General features: G+C 40.7%; 2 protein-coding genes across 2 annotated transcripts; both read right to left on the minus strand.

Moving 5' to 3' along the window:
* Positions 1–5,526: 5,526 nt before the first annotated feature.
* On the minus strand, positions 5,527–14,074 carry LOC105720357 (olfactory receptor 52K2-like). Its single transcript, XM_012456825.3, has 2 exons — positions 13,821–14,074; positions 5,527–8,867 (listed from the first exon to the last, which is right to left on the minus strand). Exons 1-2 carry the CDS (start codon positions 13,839–13,841, stop codon positions 7,854–7,856), a joined length of 1,035 nt encoding a protein of 344 aa, XP_012312248.1. The 5' UTR covers positions 13,842–14,074; the 3' UTR covers positions 5,527–7,853.
* An 8,032-nt stretch (positions 14,075–22,106) lies between these two features.
* LOC105720162 (olfactory receptor 52K2) lies at positions 22,107–23,059 on the minus strand. Its single transcript, XM_012456466.3, is given in 1 exon segment — positions 22,107–23,059. A coding segment is annotated over 1 exon segment (945 nt). The 5' UTR covers positions 23,052–23,059.
* Positions 23,060–27,361: the final 4,302 nt, after the last annotated feature.

Below are 27,361 nucleotides of genomic sequence, written 5' to 3' on the forward strand. Positions count from 1 at the left end.
CTTATCTCTAAGGCAGAGATAACTTTTACAATATTTTCTAACTCGCAAGGATAGGAAGATCTAAGTAGATAAACAAGAGGCTACTATGACTGATTCCTTATTAATAATTAGGAAATTACCAATCATCTATAAATGATAAAGGGTGATCTTTCTACCTACAACTGACTTAATGTGTGCTATTTTTCAAGGACCTGGGAAGAAAGATGCTTCTCACTAGGGTTCTCCATGGATTTTGTCTACTCTAATGCCCCATAATTTTTTAGAGCAATCTCAAACACTGTAACTCAGTCATACCCATTCTCTTCCCACAGAGGTACCCTGGAACTAACTTCCTTTTCTGTAACTCTTGGCCCTCAGGGGTGTAGACTTATTATGGCCCTTCTCCATGATAAGTTTGATCTTTTGGGATGCTGGGATAAAGTGGAATTCCTGCATAGTACATTTAAAGTTGCAGCCTAGACAAGTCCAAGCTGCAACTGGTAGGGACTGGCGGCTGCCAGCCATCTGAGTTTTATTAAAACTGCTCACTGCAAAGCCAGTCTGCAGCCAAAATGTCCAGCAGAAACAACAACGAGCTGCCCAGCACCCTGCCACAGTTACAGAATCTTGATCAAGCAAGACCCGCCAGCCTACATCGAAGAGTTTCTCCAACAGTATAATCACTAAAAGTCCAATGCGGAGATTTTCAAATTGCAACCAAATAAACCCAGCAAAGAACTGGCAGAGCTGGTGATGTTTATGGCATAGAACATCCTAAATGTATGCATCTGAATTATAGGAGAGAAAGAGACAGAAGAGCCTTTGCTTTGTTACAGATTAGTCACTGCTCCCCAGAGTATCTAAGTAATTTTCCTCAAGAGGTGAAAGATCTTCTCTCCTGCAATCATACCATGTTGGATCCAGATCTTTGAATGACACTTTGCAAAGCTTTGATCTTGCTGAGAAATAAGAATCTCATTAATCCATCAAGCCTACTGGACCTCTTCTTTGAACTTCTACCTTGCCATAAGCTTCTGCGAAAGATGAAAAGGCTTATATAAGACTAGAAGCTGAAGATTTATGAAAGAAATTTAAGATGGAAAAATTTGGCTGCACACTGTGGCTCACACCTGTAATACCAGCATTTTGGGAGGCTGAGGTTGGAGGATCACTTGAGGCCAGGAGTTTGAGACCAGCCTGGGCAACATAGCAAGATCCCTTCTTTATTTCAAGAAAAAAAGGAAAGAAAAACTTAGGTTTACTTTCATTAATTTTAAAAAAAGTTTAAAGTATTAAGAGACTACCACTGTTTGATTTTAGCAATTATACTTCTTGGTCTAACTTGTGGAATAAAAGTGATCCACGGGAGTATGGTGTGGGCACCAGTGGTATTTGCATTCCCAGTATTTTCCTGCAGGAAGTTAGGTGCTTGGTAAATGGAGTAACTTTTTTTAAATAACATGTTTTTGAGATACAATTTATGTACAATTCATCCACTTAAAGTGTACAATTCAGCGGTTTTTCGTGTATTGACAAAGTGGTACAACCATCACTGCACTCAATTTTTAAACATTTTGTCACCCCCTAAAGAAACTCCATTCCAATCAGCAGTTAATCCTGTTCCTCATCCCTTTTAGCTCTAGGTAATCACCAGTCTACTTTGGGTCACTATAGATTTGCATGTTTTGGAAATTTTATATAAGTGGAGTCATACAATATGTGGTGTTTAGTAACTAGATTCTTTCACTTAGCATGTTTTCAAGATTCATGTTGTAACATTATCAGTTCTTCATTCCTTTTTGTTGCCAAATAATCCATTGTATGGATATACCACATTTTGTCTATCCATTCATCAGTTAATGGAAATTTAAGTTATTTCCACTTTTTGGCCACTACAAATAAAGCTGCTACAAATGTTTGTATGAACACTGATCTTTTCATTTTCTTGGATGTATACCTAGGAAAATTGTGCCATATTAAACTCCATGTTTAATCTCACCATATTACATTAAACTCCATGTTTAACCTCTTGAGGACAAAAAAATAAAGTTGCAGCCTAAGTTACCATATACAGCCAGACCAAAGGGACACAGCCTATATGAAAAGCACCTCGCCAAAACCTAATATGGCAAAGCCAGATAAAAGCCACATAGAGCAGACAGGGTTTTTGTGAACAAAGCACCTTTCTTTTCCCCCAATTCTCTTCTGAGTGAACGGGTAATCCTGACAGCATACGAGAAGGATAAGAAGCACATGGAGTACGGGAGTGGGCAGTGACCATGGCTCAAACTGTGCTGGAGATAACCACTGGAACGTTGGAACACTTTGGCTGTGTTTAATTCATTTACACCCGCCCCACCCTGTCTTCCCTTTTCTTTTGTAAAATGTAGATTCTTTTATATTTATATGAATATTTGCTTTGGTGTTCCTCATTCCCTCCAACTTTTTCATGTTTTCATCTGGATCATATTTTTTTCTGCCTGAATTACTTTTATTTTTACTTTTATTACAGGCTTTATAGTGACACATTCCATCAACTTTTGCTCATTTCTAAATTTCTTTTCATCGTCTTTGTGAAAGATGATTCACCTCCTGGGCCTGTGTCTAAAATTCTGTTTCAATTTGAATACACTTTTAAATGGGCGATGATTCTTTCATCCATTTTAGTGTATTAATTGTATTCTGCCTTCACTTTTTTTTTTGAAGTCAAGTATCTATTAATATCGGTCTAATTGTCGATACTGTAAATATAATGTAGTCCCCTACCTCTATCTGGGTGCTACTACCATTTTTTTTATTTCAGTTAGCTGTGATGTGATCATACAGAACATGGTAAGCCATTGTATCAGTCCAATCTCACACTGCTATGAAGAACTACCTGAGACTGGGTAATTTATGAAGAAAAGAGATTTGATTCGCACTTCTGCAGGCTGTACAGAAACATGGCTGGGAGGCCTCAGGAAACATAATTGTGGTGAAAGGTGAAGGGGAAGCAAGCAGGTCTTACCATAGTGGAGCAGAAAAAAGTGGACGGTGCCACACACTTCTAAACAGAACATCAAGAGGGAAATCTTCCCCCATGATCCAATCACCTCTCACCAGGCTCTTCCTCTGACACGTGGGGATCACAATTAGATGAGATTTGGGTGGGGACACAGAGCCGAAGCATATCAGCCATGTAAGGATTTCACTTTGCAAAAGTTCATAGTTCCTCTCAGAATAGAAGCCACAGTTGAGCAGTGAATTGAGATTATTTGATATGTTTCCAAAAGCTTGCTTCTGACTTCTTAGTGGGAACAGCACAAGATGATGAGGGAGGATGAAAGCGGAGAAAAGATCAAGAATGCTATGGTAGGAATCCAGAGAGAAGATGGTGTTTTCAAATCAATGTGTTAATCATAAATATGGAGAGAAATCAGATATACCAGATTTTATATTTATTTAAGTGCCAGTGGTAATTCCTGAAAAATTAGCTATAGGGTGTGTGAGAAAAAGAAGGATAACACCAAGACTTCTTGGCCTGAGAAACACGTAGGTGGGAAGGTATTGAGTGTTGCTAGGCAGAAGAGATCCTATACTCAAGCATTGACCACTTTAAGGATGACATGTAGCTCTGGGTCCTCACTTGGGGTGTTGGGATGACCTAGTTTTTGAGTGATTAGAAGTATTGCATCTAGGCCCAGATGACTGCATCAAGTTTCCTGTATCCTAACCTTGCATTCTGTGTATGGAATAAAATCATATGTGCCTGTAAGCTACTCATATTTCTTATTCATGTTTTGACTGTGTGCTAAACCCAAATGAGCTAATACAGAAGGTAATTTTCCTTTTACTATTTGTGACTAAGCCTGTTGTGTTAATGTTATATTAATACCTGTCTATGGGATCCTTATACTACTGGACTTGTGCTGGAAACAAAATTATTTCTTCACTAGGAATAGATATGACCTGAAGAATGATTTTATTTCTTGTGTAGGTCAAGAGGAGAATAAGATTTCTCTTGTTGGAAATAACTTCTTTAATTCATGCTATTTTCTATGTTTGTTTATATGTGGTTACGACTTAGTGTTATTTTTTAATTTCCCGTCTGCCCCAACTATTCTCAGAAGAAATAATTAAGAGGTGCTGACTACATAGGGAACTTGTCTTTGTGTCAGAGGGATTTATAGAAGCAGAGATAGAATATAAGGTGAAGCAAGAGTGTAGGTTCTTGCTATACCCTTGTCTCCTGCACAGCTTCCAACCTTCTATGACACACCTGACGAATGCTTGGAGATTCTGTTTCAAAGATAAATAATATAGACAGAGAGAAAGATAGAGATACTTCCTAATCAATAATCTCTGAAGTACAAGAATGCATTTGTGGAAGATGATGTATGAAAATAAACTCATTTTCTAGGCTGTAATAACAAAGTAGCAAAGACTGGTTTCAATACAGAAACTTACTTTCTCAATTCTAGAAGCTACATGTTCAAGTTAAGGTGTGGCATGGTTAATTTCTTTTAAGGCCACTCTCCTTGGCTTGGACATTATCATCATCTCCTTGTGTCTTTTCTTGTATGGACACCTGTTGTATTAGATTGGGTCCCATCCGAATAATTTCATTTTAACTTAACCTCTTTGAATACCTTATCTCCAAATGCAGTCATATTATTCTGAGATACTAGGGGTTAGGACTTCAATATATGAGTTTCCAGGAGGGGGACACAATTCAGCTCATAACACCCTGCCTTCTGGCTCCCTAAAGTCTCATCCTTCTTATGTGCAAAATATAAGCATCCCCGAAGTGTTAACCCTATTCCAGGGGTTAACTGTAAATCCAAAATCTCATCTAAAGGTAATATCTAAATCATTTATATGTGACACTCAGGTATGAATCCATCCTGAGGCAAAATTTCCCTCCAGCTATAAACCTGTGAAACCAGACAAGCTACCTGCAACCAAAATATAATGGTAGAACAGGCACGGGGTAGACATTCCCATTACAAAGTGGAGAAATCAGAATAAAGGTGTCATGAATCACAAGTATAATTTTGCCCTGCTAGGTTTTAGACTTGATTTAAGGCTCAGAATAATCCTCTTTGACTCAATGGGCAGCATCCCCAAATCCTCAGTCCTGGATTAGAGGAACCCTGGCCTTCTGAAACCAATGGGCTTGGCCCTTCCCTCTGAAACCAAGGAAGAGGCAACCTAACCTCCTGGGTCTGTATTTTGGGCATGAGGTGGCAGTGGTAGTCCTGCCAACCTCTGAACTACCTCAGGGTATTTTTTCCCTTTTCTTGAAGGATAATACATGTTTGCAGATAAATAGCTCTATTGGCCCGTCCTCTAGAATCCCAGAAGTCCAACTGCATTCTTTCTTGTTATCCTATCTGTTCATTTCTGCTGCTAATAAAGTTCTCAAACATGTTGGTCTCTGATACAATTCATGGAGTTCAAACTGTCAGATAAAAGGGATTCCCAGGAGTCTTTCCTGCATAGCCCCATCTCTATTCTTGGCTTCTGAGATGGCTGATTGGATCAATAAACACATGCCTAATCCTTTTTTAAAAAAATTTAATTGGCACATATTGTAAAAGTTTAGGGGGTACATGCAATATTTCCATACCTGTATACAACTGGTAATGATCAAATCAGGGTAATCAATTTGAGATAATTTATCACCGCAAATATTTATCATTTCATTGTGTTGAACATTCAAAATCCAATCTTCTGGCTAGTTTGAAATCTATAATAAATTATTAACTATAGTCATTCTAGTATGCTTTAGAATACTAGAACTTACTCCTCCTACCTAAGTGCAATTTTGTCCCCATTAACCAACTCCTCCCTATACTCTCCTCCCTGCTACTCTTTCCAGCCTCTAGTAACCACTATTCTAGTCTCTACTTCTATAAGATCAACTTTTTTAGCTCCCATATATGAGTGGGGCCATGAAATATTTGTCATTCTGTGCTGGTTTATTTCATTTAATATATCTGTTTAGAAAATGATTGTTCAGCCACACCCTTGATAGTCTTTCCAAATTACACTTATTTATTGTACCATGGATTTGCTGAGAATTTTTCAAATCTTTAATTCCTGATTCGTTTTTACTTAAATTCTTCTCCAACTTCTCTCTCTCCTCTCTCATCTTCATATAAGCAACAAGAACATACCAGGCCACAATTTCAGTTTCAGCATTTTGCTCAGAAATTTCCTCAGCTAAATATCCAAGTTCATTACTTAAAAGTTCTGCTCTTCACAAAGCACTAGAACACAATTTGTCCAATTCTTTTTCATTTGATAACACAGATCATGTTTCTTCCATCTATTCCTTCCTGAGACCTCACTAGAAGCATCTTTAATATTCATATTTCTACCTATAATTTCTTCAAAGAAATCTTAGCCTTTTTTAACATGCACCTCAAAATTTTTTCAGCTTCAACCCATTACTCAGTTTCCAAACAACTTTCACATTTTTAGATGTTAGTTACAGTAGCACCCTACTTGCTGGTGCCAAAAGTAGTTTTCTAGGGCTTCTGTAAGAGGTAATACAAAGTGGGTGGCCTAACAAATTTATTTCTTCACAGTTCTGGAAGATAGAAGTCCAAGTATAACCAAGCGGATTTGGTTGCTACTGAGTCCTCTCTTCTTGGCTTGTGCACAGCCATCTTCCTGTATCTTCACATGGTCTTCACTCTGCCTGTGTCTGTGTACAAATTTTCTCTTACAAAGACACCAGTCATATTGGATTAAGGCCCATTATCTCATTTTAATCACCTCATTTTAACTACCACTTTAAAGATTTTATCCCCAAATACAGTCACATTCTGAAGTGTGGGTGATAGAATTTCAACATATAAATTGGAAAAGGGAACAAAATTCAACTCATAAGATATAGGGTATGAGGGAGCATCAGAGGTGCAGTTCTCCGGATTAATATTAAGGGAATTCTTGAGTACCTAAGTTTGCATGAAACGGAACAAACCTAAGTCAATATGCCCACATCTCATCTTTGCCTTCTCATATTTCTTCTATGCTGGGCCTTGGACGGTGAGTTTAGAGAACACAAACCATTGGAATTATTCCATCCTCTGTCTGAGGATATAAACATAAGTCCAGCATCTATTTCTTAACAGTCTGTGTCCCGAGATTATTAAATAAGTGAGCAATTCACATTCTTGTCAAAAACATAAGATAGATCTGTGCACTAAGAAAGAGTTGTGTGATATAAAATGTCAGAGGATATGGTTTTTTTTCCAAAGTATTTAATGAGATGGATTGGCCATGAGGATGAGGAGGTAAAAAGAAGTCAAAGAATACAGACTGGCTTAGTTGAAGAAATAACTTTCTAACAAGCAGAGTTGTCTCACTTGGAATAAACAGACCTGGAGGATGCAAGTGCACCAGCACTTAGTGTTTAGGCAGAGTCTGGGCATCAACTGTTAGTAAAGGGGAATTCCTGCATTGGATGGAGTAGGGGTACTCACTCGGGAATCTGAGTGGATAGTTCGTCAAATTTCCAATGAGTCACATAGAAATTCAGATTTTCACAGCCTTCTCTTAAGCAAATGAACATGGAAGCATCTTTGTGTCCTCCAGTGAAGTCCCCAGGAGGCCAGAGGGTCAAGACTCTGTCAAGTTACTGACAGGAGTCGGGCTCTGTGAGGAGACAGCACAGTTACCAGGTTCAACCCAGAGGCTATCAGAGCAAAAAGACCCACAAATTCTAAACAGACTTGGCTCTGAGTTTCAGGACAACATTTATATTTTTCATAATACAAGGAAAGAACTAAACATGGAGTCTAGCAGCCACCTACTTCTCATCACAGCCCTGGCCCGCTACAGCATTCACTGTGCCCCACTCTTTCTCCACTTACCCCTCGCTCTATTCATACATCCTTTCTCAGAAATACTCCTAAGACTCTCTCACGGATCTGCTTGGTCTTAACGCCATAGATGATGGGATTGATCATGGGTGGGAAGAGAAGATAGAGATTGGCGAGGAGGATGTGGACATGAGGGGCAGCATGGTGGGCCATACGGTGCATGAATGAAGAAATGACTGCAGGTGTGTAGAAGGCTAAGATGGCACCTATGTGAGACACACATGTCCCAAATGCCTTGTAGCGGGCCTCCTGAGAGGAGAGTTGTAGAACTGTCTGAAGGATAAAGATGTAAGATAGGATGATAAAGAATAGATCCAACACTCCAATCAACATGGCCACAGCAATGCCATAGATACTGTTGAAGCGAGTGTCCCCACACGCCAGCCTCACCACAGCCATGTGTTCACAGTAGCAGTGGGCAATCACTGGGCCTCGGCAGTAGTGGAAGCCTCTCAGCAGGAAGGGGAGTGGAGTCATCAGGGTCACAGCCCGGGCCACAGCAGCCATGCCAATTTTGGTGATGAGGGACCCAGTCAGGACCGTGGTGTAGTGCAGTGGCTTGCAGATGGCCACATAGCGGTCAAAGGCCATGGCCAGCAGCACTGCTGACTCCATGATGGAGAAGGAGTGAAGGAAGAACATCTGGACCAGGCAGGCAAAGAAGTTGATCTCCCGATCCCTGAACCAGAATATGGCAAGCATTTTAGGCAGCGTCGTAGAAGAAAGAACTAGGTCAATTGTTGCCAACATGGCTAGAAAGAGGTACATGGGCTCATGGAGGGCTGCGTCAACCTGGATGATGAGAAGGAGGGTGCAGTTTCCAAGCAGGGCCAGTGTATATGCTGAGCAGAAAGGGATGGAGATCCAGATGTGCAGGTGCTCCAGGCCTGGAATCCCCATCAACAAGAAGGCAGCTGGATGTGTTGAGGTGGTATTGGAGGTTGACATGGCTCCTGGGAATTTTTCTTGTTGATCTTCACAGGCTCCTTCACCTTTCTGGAAGCATATCTGGAGTACCTAGGATTAGAGTCCAATCACCTGCTATGATAAGCTCCTGCTACCATTCCTAGTCCTTAAAAAAGTGCACCAGAAGTTGTCATAGACATGCAGAAGCATAATCTATGGTTCCTGCCCACATTCAGTAACAGGTATCTCACTGTTACTGATACCTAAATATTTATATATCAATAGACCCGATACCCCTAAACAGTTATCATAAAGGAATGGAGAAGTGGTATCGTTTTCTGTGTTCTTGGTGACAGGATTATCTTGATCAAAGAAGTAAACTATGTTTAAATCAATTCATTTAGGTCATACATTGTTACCATTCTACATTCCAATCAAACAAAACTCCCAATCATATGAGTAAATTTTCTGTTGAACTTTCTGGCTTAAGTGCCTATACAAGTCAAATGAACATGAACCCTGCAATTCTGGTCCCCCAGTTATTCATATAATCTGTTTAACTTTTCTGGAAGTATACTATCTGATAGCATTGCCACTTGCCCAAATGTGGCTATTTCTATTAATCAAAAATAAACAACATTAAAAATGCATGCCTCAATCACAAAAAAAGTTAATTGTTCATGGCTTCTGAATTTAAGTGCTCAATAGCCTCATGTGACTAGTGGCTACTATAATGGACGATTTACGTAAAGACAATTTCTGTCCTTGCAGAAAGCTCCATTAAAGGGCACTGCTCTATAATATATCTTCCAGGTGTTCTTTTAACACAAACTCTGAAAATACAGCTATGCCTCCAGCTTACTGAAGAGATGAAGAGCCTTCTCTTTTGGTTTTCCTTCATCTAAACCCATGTTAACTTTCCTATTCATGTGGCTCTCCCTCTGCCCATCTCCCATTTCCTTCATTTTCATCACAGAACTCTTTCATCTTTACAAAGACTAGCATCTGGCTTCCACACACACAGAAAAAACCTTTGTGCTTAACAACTTTTAATATCTAGCTGCTCTTGCTCATTTTTTTTCTTCTGTCAAAAGCCTTAAACAATGAAATTGCCCAATTTTTACCCAGGCACTCTTCTTGTTAGGATTTATTTAGTGAAGTTCTTATGAGAATTAGATAATGCATATTGACAGCACAGTCAGTAAGCAAAGTAACCAAAAGTTATTGATCTTTTTTTAATATGAGAAAATTGAGTGTTGGGAAAATATTTCTAAGATACCACAGTTAATAGTGTCGATCAGCCAGGTTTGAGTTCTAGCATTATCCAAATTTAATGTTCTAAAAAATCATGTATTTTTGCTTCTACCTAAATGCCCAAAGGGAACACAACATGTTTTATATATCAAAATTTAAAATTCATTTTTTTCATAAAGTATGGGAAAAATTTATAATCTGAAGCCTTGGCCAAAATCATGATTGTGCAAGGTCACATAGCTAGAAGATGTGACAAATGGCTTATTTCAAGCCCCTGGTTCTTCTCTGTTAATGGGTAATAACATTGCCCTACCTTTGTCTCAGGGTTGTAGGGAAAGGACTAGAATTATACACAAAACGTCTTTTGTTTATAACTCCTTGTCATCTAGCTCTCTCCCTCCACAGAAAATGGATGCTTGAGGGAAAAAAGTTTTTATGTCGATTAACACTTTATAATCCTGTCCTCCATGATCTTATATCCTCTCTATTAAAATTTTAGCTCTTCCTTGCATTAAAATACCTAGGTATATTTATATTCAGATTCAACTCCCACAAATTTCCTGTAGTATTAGCACATTTTAACCTACCTGAAAAAGCTCTAATTTCAGCCAGAAATGACTTCCATATGATGAGGCCATGGTCACATACTTGCCTTCATTCATGTTGATCTTTCAGCAGCTTTTTTCTGAATTGACCTCCCTTCTTAAACTCCTTCTCTCCTCTTGGCTCCCATAATATTTATATTACCCATCAAATGAGCTGCTCCTTTCAGTCTGCTGCTTCAGCCCTACCTCAAGATGCTGAATTACTTCATGTCGCAAGATTTAATTCTGTTCAATGCATGTTCACAATAAAATTCAGTAAATGTATTTTGCAAATTTAGTAAAATAAAAATGTAAATATTTTTGCTGAATGAGTTAAGAAAAAAATTATGAACAAAACAGATCCCTTAGAATAATTTTGCTAAAGGTTGGAGAAAAATAATAAAAGGATATCATGAGTAAATTATATCATAATATACAAAGGTTCACTGTTGTGATTTAAAAAAAAAAAAAAAGATCAAGGGTAACGAGGATAGGAATTCCATGACAGGGAGCAGGAGAGGTTGAAATCTGAAATAGATCATTGCAGGCCTCATTGGAAAAGGAATTCTAAAATATTAAATGAGGTGACGAAATACTTAGTTTCTATAAAAAGCGGGACCTGTAATTCCAGGCAAGTGGTATATATAGAAAAATTAGACAATGAACAAGAATAGGATGAAGGAGTGAAACAGGAAAGAAGAGAATGTGGATCCAAAGGTGCCTTGCTGAGATGGATAATATCATCACTATATCCAATTCCACATGAAGAACCATAGAGAATGATCAAAAGAATTGTCCACTCTAGACACAGAGAAGGGAAACCTTTATCCACTGGCTTCCATATCCGATAGGTCAAGGATGACCCAAGGAGTGTTGATTTCCTTGCATTTTCAGGTCCATACATGCCCCAGAATAACTGAATGAGATCCCTGAAGTGCACATGCAATAAAGCAGAGAAATTCTAGGGTGGGATGCAGCTGAGTAAGGTGCTATCAATCTACACCTGCACTGAAATGGTTCCCACAGCAATGGCTACAACAAAAAGAGGAGATGACAGGATAGGAGATGGCCATAATAGATGTAGGATATAGGAGCCACCCAGGGGACAGGAACACTAAGAAAATGGAACAGTCAGATAAAATGCCCTAAGACATAAAAACACCTGGTATTCAAAGATCAGCAGGCAACCAACTAAGATGAAGCAAATGAGCAGGAGGATCAGAGGTTACAGCAGTGGGGCCAGATCACACAGGGCCTCACAGGCCTTTGTGGGACTTTGCAAAGGTTCCTTATTTCTCTCAGAATCAAAGACATTGCTTTTAGCAGAGAGGAAGAGACTTATACTTTTAAAGTTTTCTCTGGCATCCATGATGGAGAGCAGCACAAAGAGGGAAGGGTAGAATTGGGGAAAAGTGTCGAGACTATTGCAGGAATCCAGGGAAGGGAGAACGTTGGCTCATGATCAAGGTAGCAGTGTATGTGGTGGGAAGTAATAGGATTGGGAACATATTTCAAAAATAATGTCAGTGGTATCTTTTCCAGGTTAGATACAGGATGTGAGACAACAGGGAGTCAAAGATGACACCCTGATTTTTGTCATAAACCTCTAATAGAAAGGAGTTGCTTCCAACTATGATGGGGAAGGTGTGGAGGGTGGAGGTCAAGACTTCAATTTTGAACAAGGTAAGTGTGACATCTCTATCAGAAATTCAGATGAAGATGGTGATATATATGTAGAAAATAGATTAACGTCACCCAGATAGTAAGTGTTCATAGAGAAAAGAACCTAGAACTGAATCTCAACATTAGGAATGGGGTAGGAGAGGAGTTGGGGCCCTTGGAGAAGTCAGCAAATAACTCTGATAGTGAACAAGTATTAACAGGAAGATTTTTAAGGTGATGTGCTATCTTGATAGTCTATTGAATATACTTTGTTAATGAGATTGTCACTAATTTATTAAGATTATACTAAGTGCTATTGATGAGTCGAAGAATTTGGAAACCAAATTGGCCTTGTTATTGGAATCACAGGATCAAATGCCTTGATAAAAACAATTTTTACTAGAATAGAGGAAGGCAAAGTGTTACTTGACTGACTTAGAATAGATGAATGAGGAATTGAATTCTGTTAACATGGTTCATTCCTTTGAAGAGGTTGGATGTAAAGGCCAGTAAGTAAATAGGACACTGACACTGGCTAAAGGGAATAGTAGAGTCAAGAGCTTGTGTTTGTCTGTCTGTGTGTTTGTATGTATATGTTTCTAAGAAGGGAGAAATAACATGTTTTTTTCTGTTGAAAAATTAGTAGTAGTAGAAAACTTGAAATAGGAAAAGGGAATACTGCTCCTGAAAAGAGCTTGAACACTGCATCTTTATTCTTGTTAACCATTGAGACTGTAAAGAGATCCTGAAATGTCAAATATAATTTATATACTTTACATTCCCGTAAACTCCAGACTAGACTATCCCCACATATCGGCCTCACAGATATGTCAAATCTGTCATGTCTGAGGCAGAAATTATAACTGCTTCTCTCCTTGTGCCACCCATATCTCAGAACATAACATCGTGTCCAAGCAGTTGCTCAACCTAGAATCAAGCCATCCTGGATTCTTCCCTCTTCTTCCTGCACCATATTTAATCATCACAAAGTACCACTGGATCATCCTGCAGATAAATCTCCAAGTTGCCTGTTACCTTTCCATCATCACTACTCTTGTTCAAACCACCAGCATCTAACATCAGCTATCTCTACAAAAGAATCTTAACAGGTATACAAAGTTCTTATTTTATTCTCTAATATCTGTTCTTCCATAAATACCCACCATATCACAAAGTGAAGGGACTGAAGTTAAGGGACTGTGCCTATTCCCTTCTGTAACCCCAGCCTCTAACATACATGGTAAGTGTAGAACATTTCACCAAATGAAGCATGATGACTAGACAGCTGAAAGACACCTCTCTGACTCTCAGAGTACTACTCCCCTCATATAATCCAAGCTCAGAATGTTTGGATATCTTCTAATTTAAAATGCATCTGGGATAGAAGTTCTAAGCATCCCAACAAACCTCTGTTACCTGCATCAGACTAAGATTTTCCTCATGGAAAATACTATTTTAAGTACTAATAATTGTGCATTTCTTCCAGGAACAAAATTTGATTTGGTAGCAAAAAAGTACTATGACAACAAGAACATTTTTTCTTCAACCAGCATATCTTCAGTACCATGAACAGTGGTTGGTACATAACCTGTGGGATTAAAAAAAAAAAACAGCTATTGTACACCTCCCCTTGTAAACGTGCATTTTCCACAATCCAAGCATGTTCTACTTTGTCTTCATATCCCCCTCGAATTGCTCTGTGCAGCTTCTGAACATCACTGATGATCTTCTGACCTGATCACCCATCCTCACACAAAGAAAATGGCATCTCTTAAATTTTTCTGGAAAAGACAGGATGTCCAAGGCCATAAATCTTATTTCCTTTGAAGCTCATCCAAAATCAACTCCTCTGAGAATGAAGGACTCAGAGGAGGAGCGTGAATGGAGCCAGTCGTCTTCTGCTAATATCCAGAATCTAAGACCTGCTCTGTAGTGCAAGTTTTGTCCAGACTGTTCATTGTTTTCAGAACTAAGATGTTCATGCTCAAAGGACTTGTCTGTTTATCTCTCCCAAAACTCCTTTAAAAAGGCCTCCATACATTGAATGAACTCAGTTATTACTGATACCTATTCAGTAGCCTATACCTTTATCTTAAAAAGGATATCAGAATTATACATTTGAAAAATTAAGAACCAGACAAGGAAGGATAGTCACATAATCAAGGTGCTTCAAGATTGCTTCTGGTAGAACCTCAAAAACACGTATTTACCTTTCCCTGCCATCTGTCTAGTTCAGGCCACATTATCTTCCTCTTGACTAATGTAGAAGCCCTTTAAGTGGGATGGGGACACTTGTAGGGTTAGGAAAAGCAGTGACTGGATTCAAACTGAATAATCAGCTAAGAGTTCTTGGAGATGGCCCACAGTGTTTGCATAGAAAGGAGGCAGGCATCCTCTGTGGTGGGGAAAGTGTCTGGGGTTCATACACAAAACAGGTGGGTGGGACTATCAAGACTTCTCTCTACTGGAGGGCAAAGATGGAGGAAATATGGGATTGGGGCAGAGGGCAAGAAGCTGATACCCAAGATCAGGCCTGGCTGTGGGAAGTAACTGAGAGTTCCCCTACCCATCTTCCCACTCACGCCAACTATGTTACCTCTTTCCTGTTTTTTTGCCCAGTTGCAGCTCTGTTCACACTTCTCAGTCTGACTTAAAATTCTGAGCTCTTTCCTTTAGCGTTCTGTAGCCCCAGTGCCGCCTTCCTTTTCTAGTCTAAGGAGTTTGGGAAGGAGGAACCTGTGAAGACAGCAGCTGGCTTTATCCTCACCAACCTCTGCCCTTCTCCCATAAGGCTATGGAAGCAGAAATTGCTGCACTTGAGGAAAATCCTCAGCGATTACAAACGGCTCTGGCCTTCTCTCTCGGGGCCTTTATAAGGGGACTCCCCTGACCCAGACTCACATCCCAAGGGTTTCCTGCCCCATTTAATGGCACTGAGTCATCATGCCTCCCAGGGGTCATGCCCTACTTTCCAGAAGCTGTGAGCATTTCAGGAGGAGCTGGCTTGTGCCTTGGACTTTGCTGTGCTTCTCCTTACCTTTACCATCATCCTTGCAGTGTCTCCTAAAAAAAAAAAAAAAAAAAAAAAAGACAACTCATTAGAATATGTACATTACAGGCAACTCCTATCCCAGAGCGACGTGAAAGGGTGCCGATTCTAGTCCGACCAGGCTAAGGTCATTCATTAGGTGTTCTGTTTTGCACGTGTATTCCATATTAGCCTGAGCTCTACATTAATAGCCTGCTTGAGTCCTTGGTTTGGCATTTTCTGATCCTTAATCTGCTTTCTCATCTCTCAAGTAGAGATAACATTCACAATTTTTCATAACTTACAGAATGGATGGGAAATTTATGTATATAATTGAGAGGCCAGTATAAATGTGTATGTGTATGAACAATTACCATTCCTCTATAAATAACAAAGGGTGACCTTTCTACCTACAACTGACTTTAATGTCTATTTTTCAAAGACCTGAGAAGAAAGCTGCTTTTTATGAGGTTTCCTGTCTTAATTTTCTTTGGCTTATAACAGAATATCATTGAATTGGGTAACTTATAAAGAAAAGGAATTGATTTCTTGCATTCACTGAGGCTGAGAAGCCCAAGGTCATGGATCCTAGGGCATGCTTGCTGGTGAGGACTCCCCACAGTCTCGGCGGGCACAGGACATCCCACAGCAAGGAACTGAACATGGCAATGTGCTAGCTCAGTTCTCTCTTCCCCTTCTCATAAAGCCACCATTCCCACCACCATGATAACAAGCTGGTCTGTTAACCCATTAATCTATTCATGAATGGATTAGTCCATACATGAGTGCAGAGCCCATGTGATCCAGTCACTGCTTAAAGGCCCCTGCTCTCAATACTGCCATACTGGAGATTTTCATGGAAGGGACAAATATTCAAACCATAATATTCTGTCCTGTCCCCCTCAGAACTCATGTTCTGACATACAAATACATTCATTCTATCTCTATAGCCCCAGCGTTTTAACTCATTCCAGCACCAATTCAATAAGCCCAAAGTGCAGACACTCACCTATGAGCCTGTGAAATCAAAACAGGTTATCTACTTCCAAGATACATTGGTGCTATAGACATAAGACAGACATTCTCGTTCCAGAAGGGGAAAAGCAAAAAGAAAGGTATAATGTGTCCCAAGCAAGTCCAAAACCCAGCAGGACAGACATTAAATCTTAAAGCTGGAGAATAGTTCTTCATTAAATGTGCAGCCTCCTGTACACAGCCTCAGACAGCCCCACCCCTATGGCTTTGCTGTGTACTCCACACAATGCTGCCCCTGTAGGTTTCGGAGGCTTTCCCAGGTAGGTGTTGCCTGCTGCTGGTGACACCACAGTTCTAGGGTCCTGGCGGTGGTCCTGCTTCCATGACTCCACTAGGCATCACCCTGGTAGGAACTCCCTGTGGCAGCTCCAACTCCGCATTTTTACTCAGCACAGCTCTAGTGGGGGCTCTTAGCAGGGGTGCAGTGGCTCTGCCCCCACAAGTTTCTGCCTCTGCTCCCAGGTTTTAATCAACTTCATATGAAATCTGCATGGAGACTGCCAAGTCTTCATAGCCCTTACCTTCTGCAAGCCCACAGATTAGCACCACAGGGACACTGCCAAGGCTTGCGGCTTGTATCCTCTTAAAGGGCAAGTTGATCGGCACCTGGGTTTGCTTGAGCCACAGCTGGATCACCTGAGAAGCACTGAGCCAGAATAAGTTAGGGAGCAGAATCCCAAGACAGACCTGGGTAGCAAGCCTTTGGAGGGTGCCTCGGGCCCCTCCCTGGAAGCTGTTTTTTCCTTCTAGGCCTCTCAACCTATATGATAGGAGGGACAGCCTCAACTGTCTTTGAAATGCCTTTAGGGTCTTTTTCTATCCTGCAAAAGAACACCATGATGGCTAAATAGTAGAAAGAAGAATTTTATTGGCATTAGTTGCAAACCAGGAAAAGATAGTCTCTAACTTGTACCAAAGGTCCTCTGTTTGAAGAGGGAAAGGGCAGGTTGGTTTTTATTCCTCGCAAGGTGTATATTGCATGATAGTCATACCTACTCAGCAGGTTTGGGGAAAAAGCTACACATATTTATGAGGGTAATTGAGCATATGCGTAATGGGTAAACATATGGAACATACATCTCATGTTCATTTTGCAGTGGGGTTTTAGCATGAAAATGGGGTAGAACTTGGCTCTTTATTTTGCCTGTTGTCAAAAGACAAACTATAGGACACAAGGACTGTTCGTGCAGTCTCTATGAGCTTGCTGAGACTGGCCTGAGGTCTGCCGTTGTTTATCAGGAAAGAATGTAAGGCAAGTCCTCTGTCTAATCAGAATTGTAGTGGCCTGGGTTGTAAATCAGGAAAGGTTTGACAATCTACCTGAGAGCTCCTGTTGTTAGGGAGATTAGCAAGAGTGTGGTTCTTCTTGTAGCCATAAGGAATTTAGGAAGTTGCTGTGCCAGCCAAGCCCTGAATCCTCAACCAGCAGGTAACTTTTGTTTCCTTAATCTTATCATATCAGTTGATAAAGGGGTATCTATTTTGGTATTTCAAATTATACTTCCATTGTCTTGAGGAATGCACCTGGTTCCTTTCAATCCATGTTAACCTCTTTAGCAAATTATGGCTGGGCTACATTCTTGGTTTCCTCTCCTGAATACACTTTTTTTACTCTTTACATGGAGGGGCTGAGAGTTTTCCAAATCTTTCCACTTTACTTCCCTTATAACCATAAATTGTTTTTAAATTAGTCCTTTGCTCCTGAATCTCAGTATAAGGGGTCAAAATTAACCCCATACAGAACCTTCTATATTTTGTTTAGAAACTTCTTCAGCCAAGTACCCTAGTTCATCACTGTCAGGTTTGGACCTTCATGAAGCCCTTGGGCATGAACACAGTTCAGCTGAGTCCTTGCCAATTTATGACAGGGATGGTCTTTACTCCTATTTTCAATAATATTCCTTCAATTCCATCTGAAACCTCAGCAAAATGGCCTTTACTCTTCATATTTTTACCAGCATTCTGGCCACAACCACTTAATCTCTAAAGTTTCAAATTTCTCTAATCTTTTTGTCCTCTGAGCCCTCATCAGAAGCTAGGCTTTTAAGATACTCCTCCAGATTTTTCCAGCCTCTTCCCAATATCTAGTTCCAAATCTGCTTCTGTTATAGGTATATAAGGTATCCAAGTTATCAGCAGTGAATCTGTACAGGTCTGCAGCAACCTCAATTCTTGCCGCCTCAGAAAAAAGAATTTGAGGGGCATAACACAGAAAAAGAGACCAAGGCAAGTCTCAGAGCAGGAGTGGAAGTTTATTTAAAAACTTTAGAGGAAGAAAAAAAGAAAAATGCACTTGGAAGAGACCCAAGCAGGTGACTTGAAGGACAAGTGCCCCATTTAATCTTGATCCTAGGACTTTATAAGCTGGCCCACTTCCAGGGTCTTGCACCCCTTTGCCATGATTCTTCCCTTAGGGTGCACTGCCTGCATGCACGGTGCCCTCCTCACCCTTGGGAAGTGAGCATGTGCAGTGTGTTTAAGAAATTGTAAGTGAGTTCGCGTTCTTTGTAGGGACATGGATGAACCTGGAAACCATCATTCTCAGCAAACTGACACAAGAACACAAAATCAAACACCGTATGTTCTCACTCATAGGCGGGTGTTGAACAATGAGAACACATGGACACAGGGAGGGGAGCACTACACACTGGGGTCTGTTGGGGAAAATAGGGGAGGGACAGCAGGGGGTGGGGAGTTGGGGAGAGATAGCATGGGGAGAAACGCCACATATAGGTGAAGGGGAGGAAGGCAGCAAATTACACTGCCACGTATGCACCTATGCAACAATCTTGCATGTTCTTCACATGTACCCCAAAACCTAAAATGCAATTAAAAAAAAAAAAGAAAAAAATTGTATGCATGCCCATCAGAGGCTTTCTTCAGTTTTCTGGCAGAATACTTCTGGAAAGTCATACTTTGCCATTTTGTCTTTTAATGAACATACCCAGGCTCACCCGTGATATTATTGGAAGCTGATTACCAATCTCAAGTGTGTTCATCTGTTTGGGAAGTTGCTTCTCTTAAGCACCTGCGTTCAACTAAAACTTTAGTGTGGCAGCTGTGGACCATCAGGAGATTGTCTCTCCCTGGCGCTGGCTGCCAAGTTATTTTTAGAGGGGCAGTGTGGTAACTGCTCAACCGTCATCTGATTAGCATCAGACATTCCTGGTTGGTAGGTGGTAGGGTCCCCTCCTGTCCCACTTATGTATGTCTAACTCCCTGTAACATTTCCTCCCTCAAGACCCCAAATCTTTGGGAGAAAATGAATAAAGATCTGTTTTCTATAACTGCTTCCTGCTGACAGAGGGATGGTGGTGGTTCCGTGGGTCTTGGCCTCTTGCTATGAGGGCAAGAGGGTGACTCAGTGGGTTGGTGAAAGTGGTATCCAGCCAGGCCCAAGGGAGACAAAGGTAGAATTTTGCCTCCTGTCCACTGATGAGCAGTCTAGTGGTTCCCTGTAGAAGGGTACCTCTTGAATATTGAGAGGACAATATCCCTCGCTGAGGATCATCTGGAGCGTGATGGCCTGAGGTTGAGAGGAGACAAATTGGGTTTAGATTTAAAAGACGTGGACCAAAAAGGTGCAAAACTAGGAGAACCATTTCTAAGCTCCTTCCCAATCTAACCAACTCTGAGAGGCAAGTTCCCATAAACAGAGGCTTGATTTCAGAGTTCTATGATATTGTCCTGTACTTTTCCCAGTTGGTTTAGCCAAAAGCAATACTTTTCATCTAAGGCTAAACAAAGTCCTCCCTGTGCCACCATTAGCATATCTAGTCCTCAGCAATTTTGAAGGGAATGCAAATTAATATAGCCCCTATAAAAAACAGTATGGAAGTTCCTCAAAAAACTAAAACTATAACTACCATGAGATCTAGTAATCCCACTAAGTATTTATTCAAAAGAAAGGAAATAAATATATCAAAGAGATATCTGTATTCCCATATTTAGCACTAGACACAAAAACCAAAATATGGAATCAATGTGCTATTAATATATGAAAGAATAAAGAAAATATGATACATCTACTCATGGAATATTATTCAGCCATAAGAAAGAATGAAATCCTGTCGCTTGCAGCAACACAAATGAAACTATAGGTCATTAAGTAAAATAAGCCAGGCACAGAAAAACAATTACTGTATTTCTCTCATGTGAATGGCTAAGAAAGTAGAACTCACAAAAATAGCAGATTGGTGGTTACTGGGGGCGGGGAAGGGAGGTGGGGAGGAAGAGAGATTGAGTACAAAAATACAGCTAGATATAAGAAATAAGACATGGTGTTCAAAAAATCAGTAGGGAAACTATAGAAAACAATCTGTATATTTCAAAGTAGCTAGAAGATAATAATTTGAATGTTCCTACCATAAAGAAAAACACTTAAAGTCATGGATATTCCAGTTATCCTGACTTGATCATTATTTGTTATATGAATATATCAGAATATCACATGTACTCCAAAAATATATATATCTAGCATGTAGCAAATTTTATGTAATACATTATTTCTCTGGGGTATTTGTTTTTGTGTCAAAGGGAATTATGACAGCAGAGGTGGAATATAAGTGGAAGTAAAACTCCAGGTTCTTGCTCTACTCTTCCCTCCTGGACAGCTTCCAACCTTCTACGCCCCACCTGACGTAGGCTTGGAAATTATCTTTCAAGGCTAAATAATAGAGATAGATAAATAGAAAGACAGAGTAATAGTGATAGAGATATATAACTCCTAAACAATAGTTTCTGAGGAAACAAGGGGGTCACAAGATAACAGCAGAACAATGCCTTTGTACAGGGCTTGTGTGAAAAGCTTAGTTGTGTTGTCATGATCAGTAGAGAATTATCTAGGTAAGTTCACATGAGATAGGAAAAGAGAAACAAATCGATATTCTTGGCTACTATCTGCTTGGTCTTGCTCTTCTTTTACTATGCTGGGCCTTGGGATGAGAATTTCAGAGAAAAGAATCTATCATAATTATCATTTCCTTTTCAGTCTTAGGAAAAAAACACAAGTCTGGCATCCCTAACTTAGTATATAAATCCCCATCCTCTATCACAGATTTGGTGGCGTTAGTAAATAAATGAGCAATTCTCATTCTTAAAAACATAAGATACATCTATGTGCAAAGAAACAGTTGCATGATACATAGCCAGAGAACATGTCTTATTCAAAGTACTTGATGAGATGAATTGGACATGAGGATGGATTGGTAAATATAAGTCAAAGAATACGCAGACTGGCTTAAGTGAAAAAATGATTTTCTAGCAAACATAGGTTTCTTACTCAGAACCTGCAGCCCTAGAATGTTGCAAACTTCCTAACACCAAGAGAATTTCATCAGAAGCTGGCATCACTAGTCAGAATGAATGAAGGATTCCAATATCGGATGTACTGTTGGTCCTTACCCAGGTCCTGAGTGGATAGTTCACTAAATTCTCAATGACAAAGAATAGAAACTCAGATTTTCAAAGCCTTGTCTTAAGCAAATGAAGTTGGAAGCATCTTCGTGTCTTTCAGTGAAGTCACTGGGAGACCCATGGGTCAAGACTGTCAAGTTACTGATAGGAGTGAGGGCACTGTAAGGAGACAGCACAGTCAGCACGTTCAATCCAGAGGCTACCGGAGGAAAAAGATCCACGAGTCCTAAACAGATCAGTGGCTCTGAGTTTCAGGATTTTTTTTTTTAAAGGAAAAAACTAAACATTAAGATCCTGGCAGCCCTGCACATCCTACCACAGCCTGTCTCCAGATCCAGCACGCAAGCCAACTCACTCTTTCTCCACCTCACACTATACGTCCTTTCTTAGGAATACTCCCAAGACTCTCTCACGAATCTGCTTGGTCTTGACGCCATAGATCATGGGATTGACCATGGGCGGGAAGAGCAGATAGAAATTGGCGAGGAGGATGTGAACATGAGGGGCAGCATGGCGGGCCACACGGTGCATGACTGAAGAGATGACCACAGGTGTATAAAAGGCTAAGATGGCACCTATGTGAGACACACATGTCCCAAATGCCTTGTAGCGGGCCTCCTGAGAGGCGAGCTGGAGAACTGCCCGAAGGATGAAGACATAAGACAGGATAACAAAGAGCAGGTCCAACACCACAATAAACATGGCCACAGCAATGCCATAGATATTGTTGAAGTGAGTGTCCCCACACGCCAGCCTCACCACAGCCATGTGTTCACAGTAGCAGTGGGCAATCACTGGGCCTCGGCAGTAGTGGAAGCCTCTCAGCAGGAAGGGGAGTGGAGTCATCAGGGTCACAGCCCGGGCCACAGCAGCCATGCCAATTTTGGTGATGAGGGACCCAGTCAGGACCGTGGTGTAGTGCAGTGGCTTGCAGATGGCCACATAGCGGTCAAAGGCCATGGCCAGCAGCACTGCTGACTCCATGATGGAGAAGGAGTGAAGGAAGAACATCTGGACCAGGCAGGCAAAGAAGTTGATCTCCCGATCCCTGAACCAGAAGATGGCAAGCATTTTGGGCAGTGTTGAGGAGGAAAGGACCAGGTCAATGGCTGCCAACATGGCCAGAAAGAGGTACGTGGGCTCATGGAGGGCTGCGTCAACCTAGATGATGAGAAGGAGGGTGCAGTTTCCAAGCAGGGCCAGTGTATATGCTGAGCAGAAGGGGATGGAGATCCAGATGTGCAGGTGCTCCAGGCCTGGAATCCCCATCAACAAGAAGGCAGCTGGATGTGTTGAGGTGGTATTGGAGGCTGACATGGCTCCTGGGAATTCTCTTCCTCCTTATCTGCTTCCACAGTGCCCTTCCAGAGAATATTCAATATCAGAATTGCAATGCTCACAACTCTGGTCATTCTTGTGGGAAGATTAGCTCTTATTCTCATTTTTAGACATTAAAAGAAATTAGAAAATCATATGTTTTATCAAATATTATGCATGGTCCTTGCCTTTTAGGTGCTTTTAAAATCACTGGGTGTTCAGAACATTTAATTCCAATAAAGCTAGTATTACAAAGCAGGCTTATTGAGAAATCAAGTGGAGGAAGAGCCTTTTGTGGTCTGCTTATGGCCAAAAGCAACTTTGTAAAGAATACAAATTGCTGCTTAATTCAAATCCTACCCATAAACAGTTACTGTCACTGTCTTCCTATTGCCTCCCAACTCAAACTACACTCCCAGTTATGAAAGAGTTTCTGCCCTGAAATATCAATCTTGATCATATGAAAAATTAATATAGTTAGCACTTTGTAATAATTCACTTCCCTACAAGTTCTTTAGATTATTTTTTTCTAGCAGGGTTCCGTAAGTCCTTATTTGACACTCAGAAATCCCTCCAACTAAAGCCCTACCTCCAGGTAACCTGAGCACATGAGAAGCCCTTTTGCTGTTCTTTCACCTAAGTGCAGTTTAACTTTCATCTCTACATACTTCTTCCTTCACTCGCCTTCCTTCCTGGCCTTCACGACATTCAGAAGAAGAGATGCCCCACACCCACCTTTCTGCAAGACTGATCGATTCCCTTCACACTAGTATTTTTCCATCTGTGATCCTTATTGTTCTATCTTTTTCCACCTTTTGACATTTCCTTTGAAAACCTTTAAACATTTTCTTCCATAATATTTGACCTGCACCACCTCTTGCCACTTTTTTTTCAGTTCCTGCCTAAAAACTCTCTTTTGAGGATTTTGAGATCTTTTAAAACACTTAGCACAAATCTAAAACATAGTGCTCGGTAAATGTAGACACTTTCATGACTCGAGAAAACAAAAGATTAAGTCATTAACAATCAGAGTTGGAAAACATCAAAGATGAAACTTGAGCTTTGAGAACTCTGGTTTCCTGCCTCCAAATCCAATGTCTTAAATCACACTCTTCTGCTTCTACCTCATTGCTCCCTAAGGAGTATAAATCCAGCATATTCAAATTAACAGAAATATAACTCAAGCTCACTACCATGATATAGGAAAAAAAATTAGAACTTAAAGATTTGGGTTTAAGTAATGACTGTGCCGTCAGACTACCAATGGAAACTAGTATTAATCACTGAAATTTTTAAATATTTAGGTTCCTCACCTATAGATGAAGGCATAACCATATCTTCCATGACAGTTTTACAGTTTAATCATGAGGAAAGATAAAATCATAATGAGAAGAGTCCCTGTAAACTGTAAAGCAGTGTAAAACTGCTATTTGTCATTACAATAGTCTCCCTCCCCACACAGATCTGCCCCTTTTCTAAAATGCTTTTCTTGACATCAGCACAATCCTGCATCCCTTGGCCTTATATCTCTCTCCGTCTAACACACCTCAATTCTGTTTCCCTTCACAGCAACATTTGTTGAAAAAGCTAATTCATTCTCTACTTCATCTCTTAATTTTAAATCCCCTCCAATCTAGATTCTATCTCCACTTCTCCCCTTACATGATTTGCTTATTTATTCCCCTCTCTCTCTTCGTCTCCTCTTTTGTTCCCCTTTTATTCTCATACTTCTCTAGGTGCTCTCTTAGGTGGCAAAAATGCCAAAAGAAATCAATATTCAGGGAAGGTTCAAATGTATAGCTTCTACTCTGAGCGCATCCTACTTCCCACTGGGTAGTTCCACTTAGAGGTCTCACAGGCATCTCAAACAAAATAGGGCCAAAACAGAAATCTCTCTCCACAAACTCTTTCCTCTTCATGACTAGCTTATCTCAGTATGCATTACTACCATCCATCCCATAGCTAGGTCAGAAACCCTTGATTCAGTCCCTTTCCTCTTCCCCTCTTCCTTTCTATCCAATTTCAAAAGGCAAGTGTGATCAACCTGCAAAATGTTCTAGTCCCTACTCTTGTGTGTGTGTGCCTTGTCAAGCACTCCTATTTAAGTCACCATCATCTTTCATCTAGACTACAAAAGTCTCCTAACTCTTCTCAGTGGTATGGAATCTTGTACCCTCTGTAATATTTCATTCTCTGTACTGCAGCCAAAAAGGACATTTAAGATAGCAAATTCTATCATGCTTAGGTCTTCACTAAAGCCTTCATGGGTTACCACTGTACTTAGGATGGAATGCACATTCTAACTCTAGTTTACAAGATCCTGCATGGTCTTGTCACTATCACTTTTCGGCCTCATCTCTTCCACTTCTCCCTTCATTATTCTCCATCCATACGGCCTTCCACAGATGCTGGAGCTCATGGAGCTCTTCCTCGGTCAGTGACGGTGGCCCTTGATCCTGCCCCTGAATTTTCTCATACTGTTGTTCTTTCTCTGCCCTGTGCCTTCCGTAATTCACACCTCATCATCTCTTTCCTCTGTCGGTATAAAGACCTCCTTAGTTTTCTGCCCCTGTTCACCTCATCCACTACAGTGTGACAGACCACATATTCTATTAGGTTGGTGCAAGTAATTGCAGTTTTTACCATTACTTCTCATGCAAAAACTACAATTGCTTTTGGGCCAACCTAACATTTCCCTGCTGAAAACCACTTAATAGCGTTTCACTGCTACAAGGAAAACAAAAATCACTAAACGTGTGAAAACCTATTCCTGCCTAAATTGTGGGCCTCACTCCTTTTAGCCGCCTCTATATTCATCTTAGGTTCAACCACACTGGGTTATCTGCCGTTTCCTGAAAGAGTAATGTTTGTAGCTCACACTATTTATCTGGAATTCTTTCCCCTGCCCACTTTCATACCTAGTCAAGATCCTGCCACCTTCTTGATGAAGTTTTTTCAGACTCCTCCAGGAAGATGTTCTCAGTCATTTCAATGAAGATTCACTAATGCATTGGATCACATAGGACAATGAGGGTACCATCTGTGTTACCTTTGCATGTATCTATCCATTCATCAGGCTGTACATTCTTTGAGTACAAAGGCTGTGACTTTATTCATTTCTGTGTTCAGACTTTACTGAATGTGGTTGATACTCAGTAAGTGCCTTTTTATTTTTAACTTTTTTTAACCTTTTAGGTTCAGGGGTACACGTGTAGGTTTGTTATATAGGTAAATGTGTGTCATGGGGGTTTGTTGTACAGATTATTCCATCACTCAGGTACTAAACCTAATACCCAATAGTTATTTTTTCTGCTCCTCTCGCTCCTCTCACCCAGGATAGGCCCCAGTGTCTGTTGTTCCCCCTTTTGTGGCCATAAAGAACAGCACTAGGAACAGGAAAGTGCTTTTTTTTTTTTTTCCTCTTTTTCTTTTGAGACGGAGTTTCTCTTTTGTTACCCAGGCTGGAGTGCAATGGCACGATCTCGGCTCACCGCAACCTCCGCCTCCTGGGTTCAGGCAATTCTCCTGCCTCAGCCTCCTGAGTAGCTGGGATTACAGGCACATGCCACCGTGCCCAGCTAATTTTTTGTATTTTTAGTAGAGACGGGGTTTCACCATGTTGACCGGGATGGTCTTGATCTGTTGACCTCGTGATCCACCCACCTCGGCCTCCCAAAGTGCTGGGATTACAGGCGTGAGCCACCTCGCCCGGCCCAGTGCTTTTTTAAATGAATGCATGAATGACTCCCTTCCTGGAGAAACTTACTCCTCCCTTGCCACTGCATAATATACCACCCTCTGATCCAAACTGAGACTCACCTCCACAGATGGAAATTCTATGAAATTTCCTATCACTGTTTTTTTAACTAGGTCAGAACAAAAGCCTCTCATTAGAAACTTTGCCTCAAAGTCTAACATATCTGTGCATTTTCTCCAGGACTCAGCTTTGGGATGGACAGCATGGAAGCCCCATGATGAGAGGGCTCTTTTGTATCTTTACCACAACTAGATCCCACAGAGGCACTTGCTAACTATTTCTTGAATAAATAAAAGAATGTCCTCTTATACATGTTGTCACCCTTATCCTAAGCAAATATATTTCAATTCCAAACAGGGCTCCCTGCTCCCTGAGTGGCCTCATATCCCTTACTCCTGGTGTGCTCCTGCTGCCCACACCTGGCCTCCCATTTATTTGTCCTCAGTCCCACAGCTTCCCTATTCTGTTTTAAAATGCCTAACAATCTGTCAACCATCCCTCTTTCCAGTGTCCATTCAAATGTACCTCTAATTCCACTCACCATCTGACTCTG

This window comes from Aotus nancymaae, unplaced genomic scaffold, assembly GCF_030222135.1.
Source record: "Aotus nancymaae isolate 86718 unplaced genomic scaffold, 86718_ANA_hifiasm-v0.15.2.pri h1tg000059l, whole genome shotgun sequence".
Lineage (NCBI taxonomy): Eukaryota > Metazoa > Chordata > Mammalia > Primates > Aotidae > Aotus > Aotus nancymaae.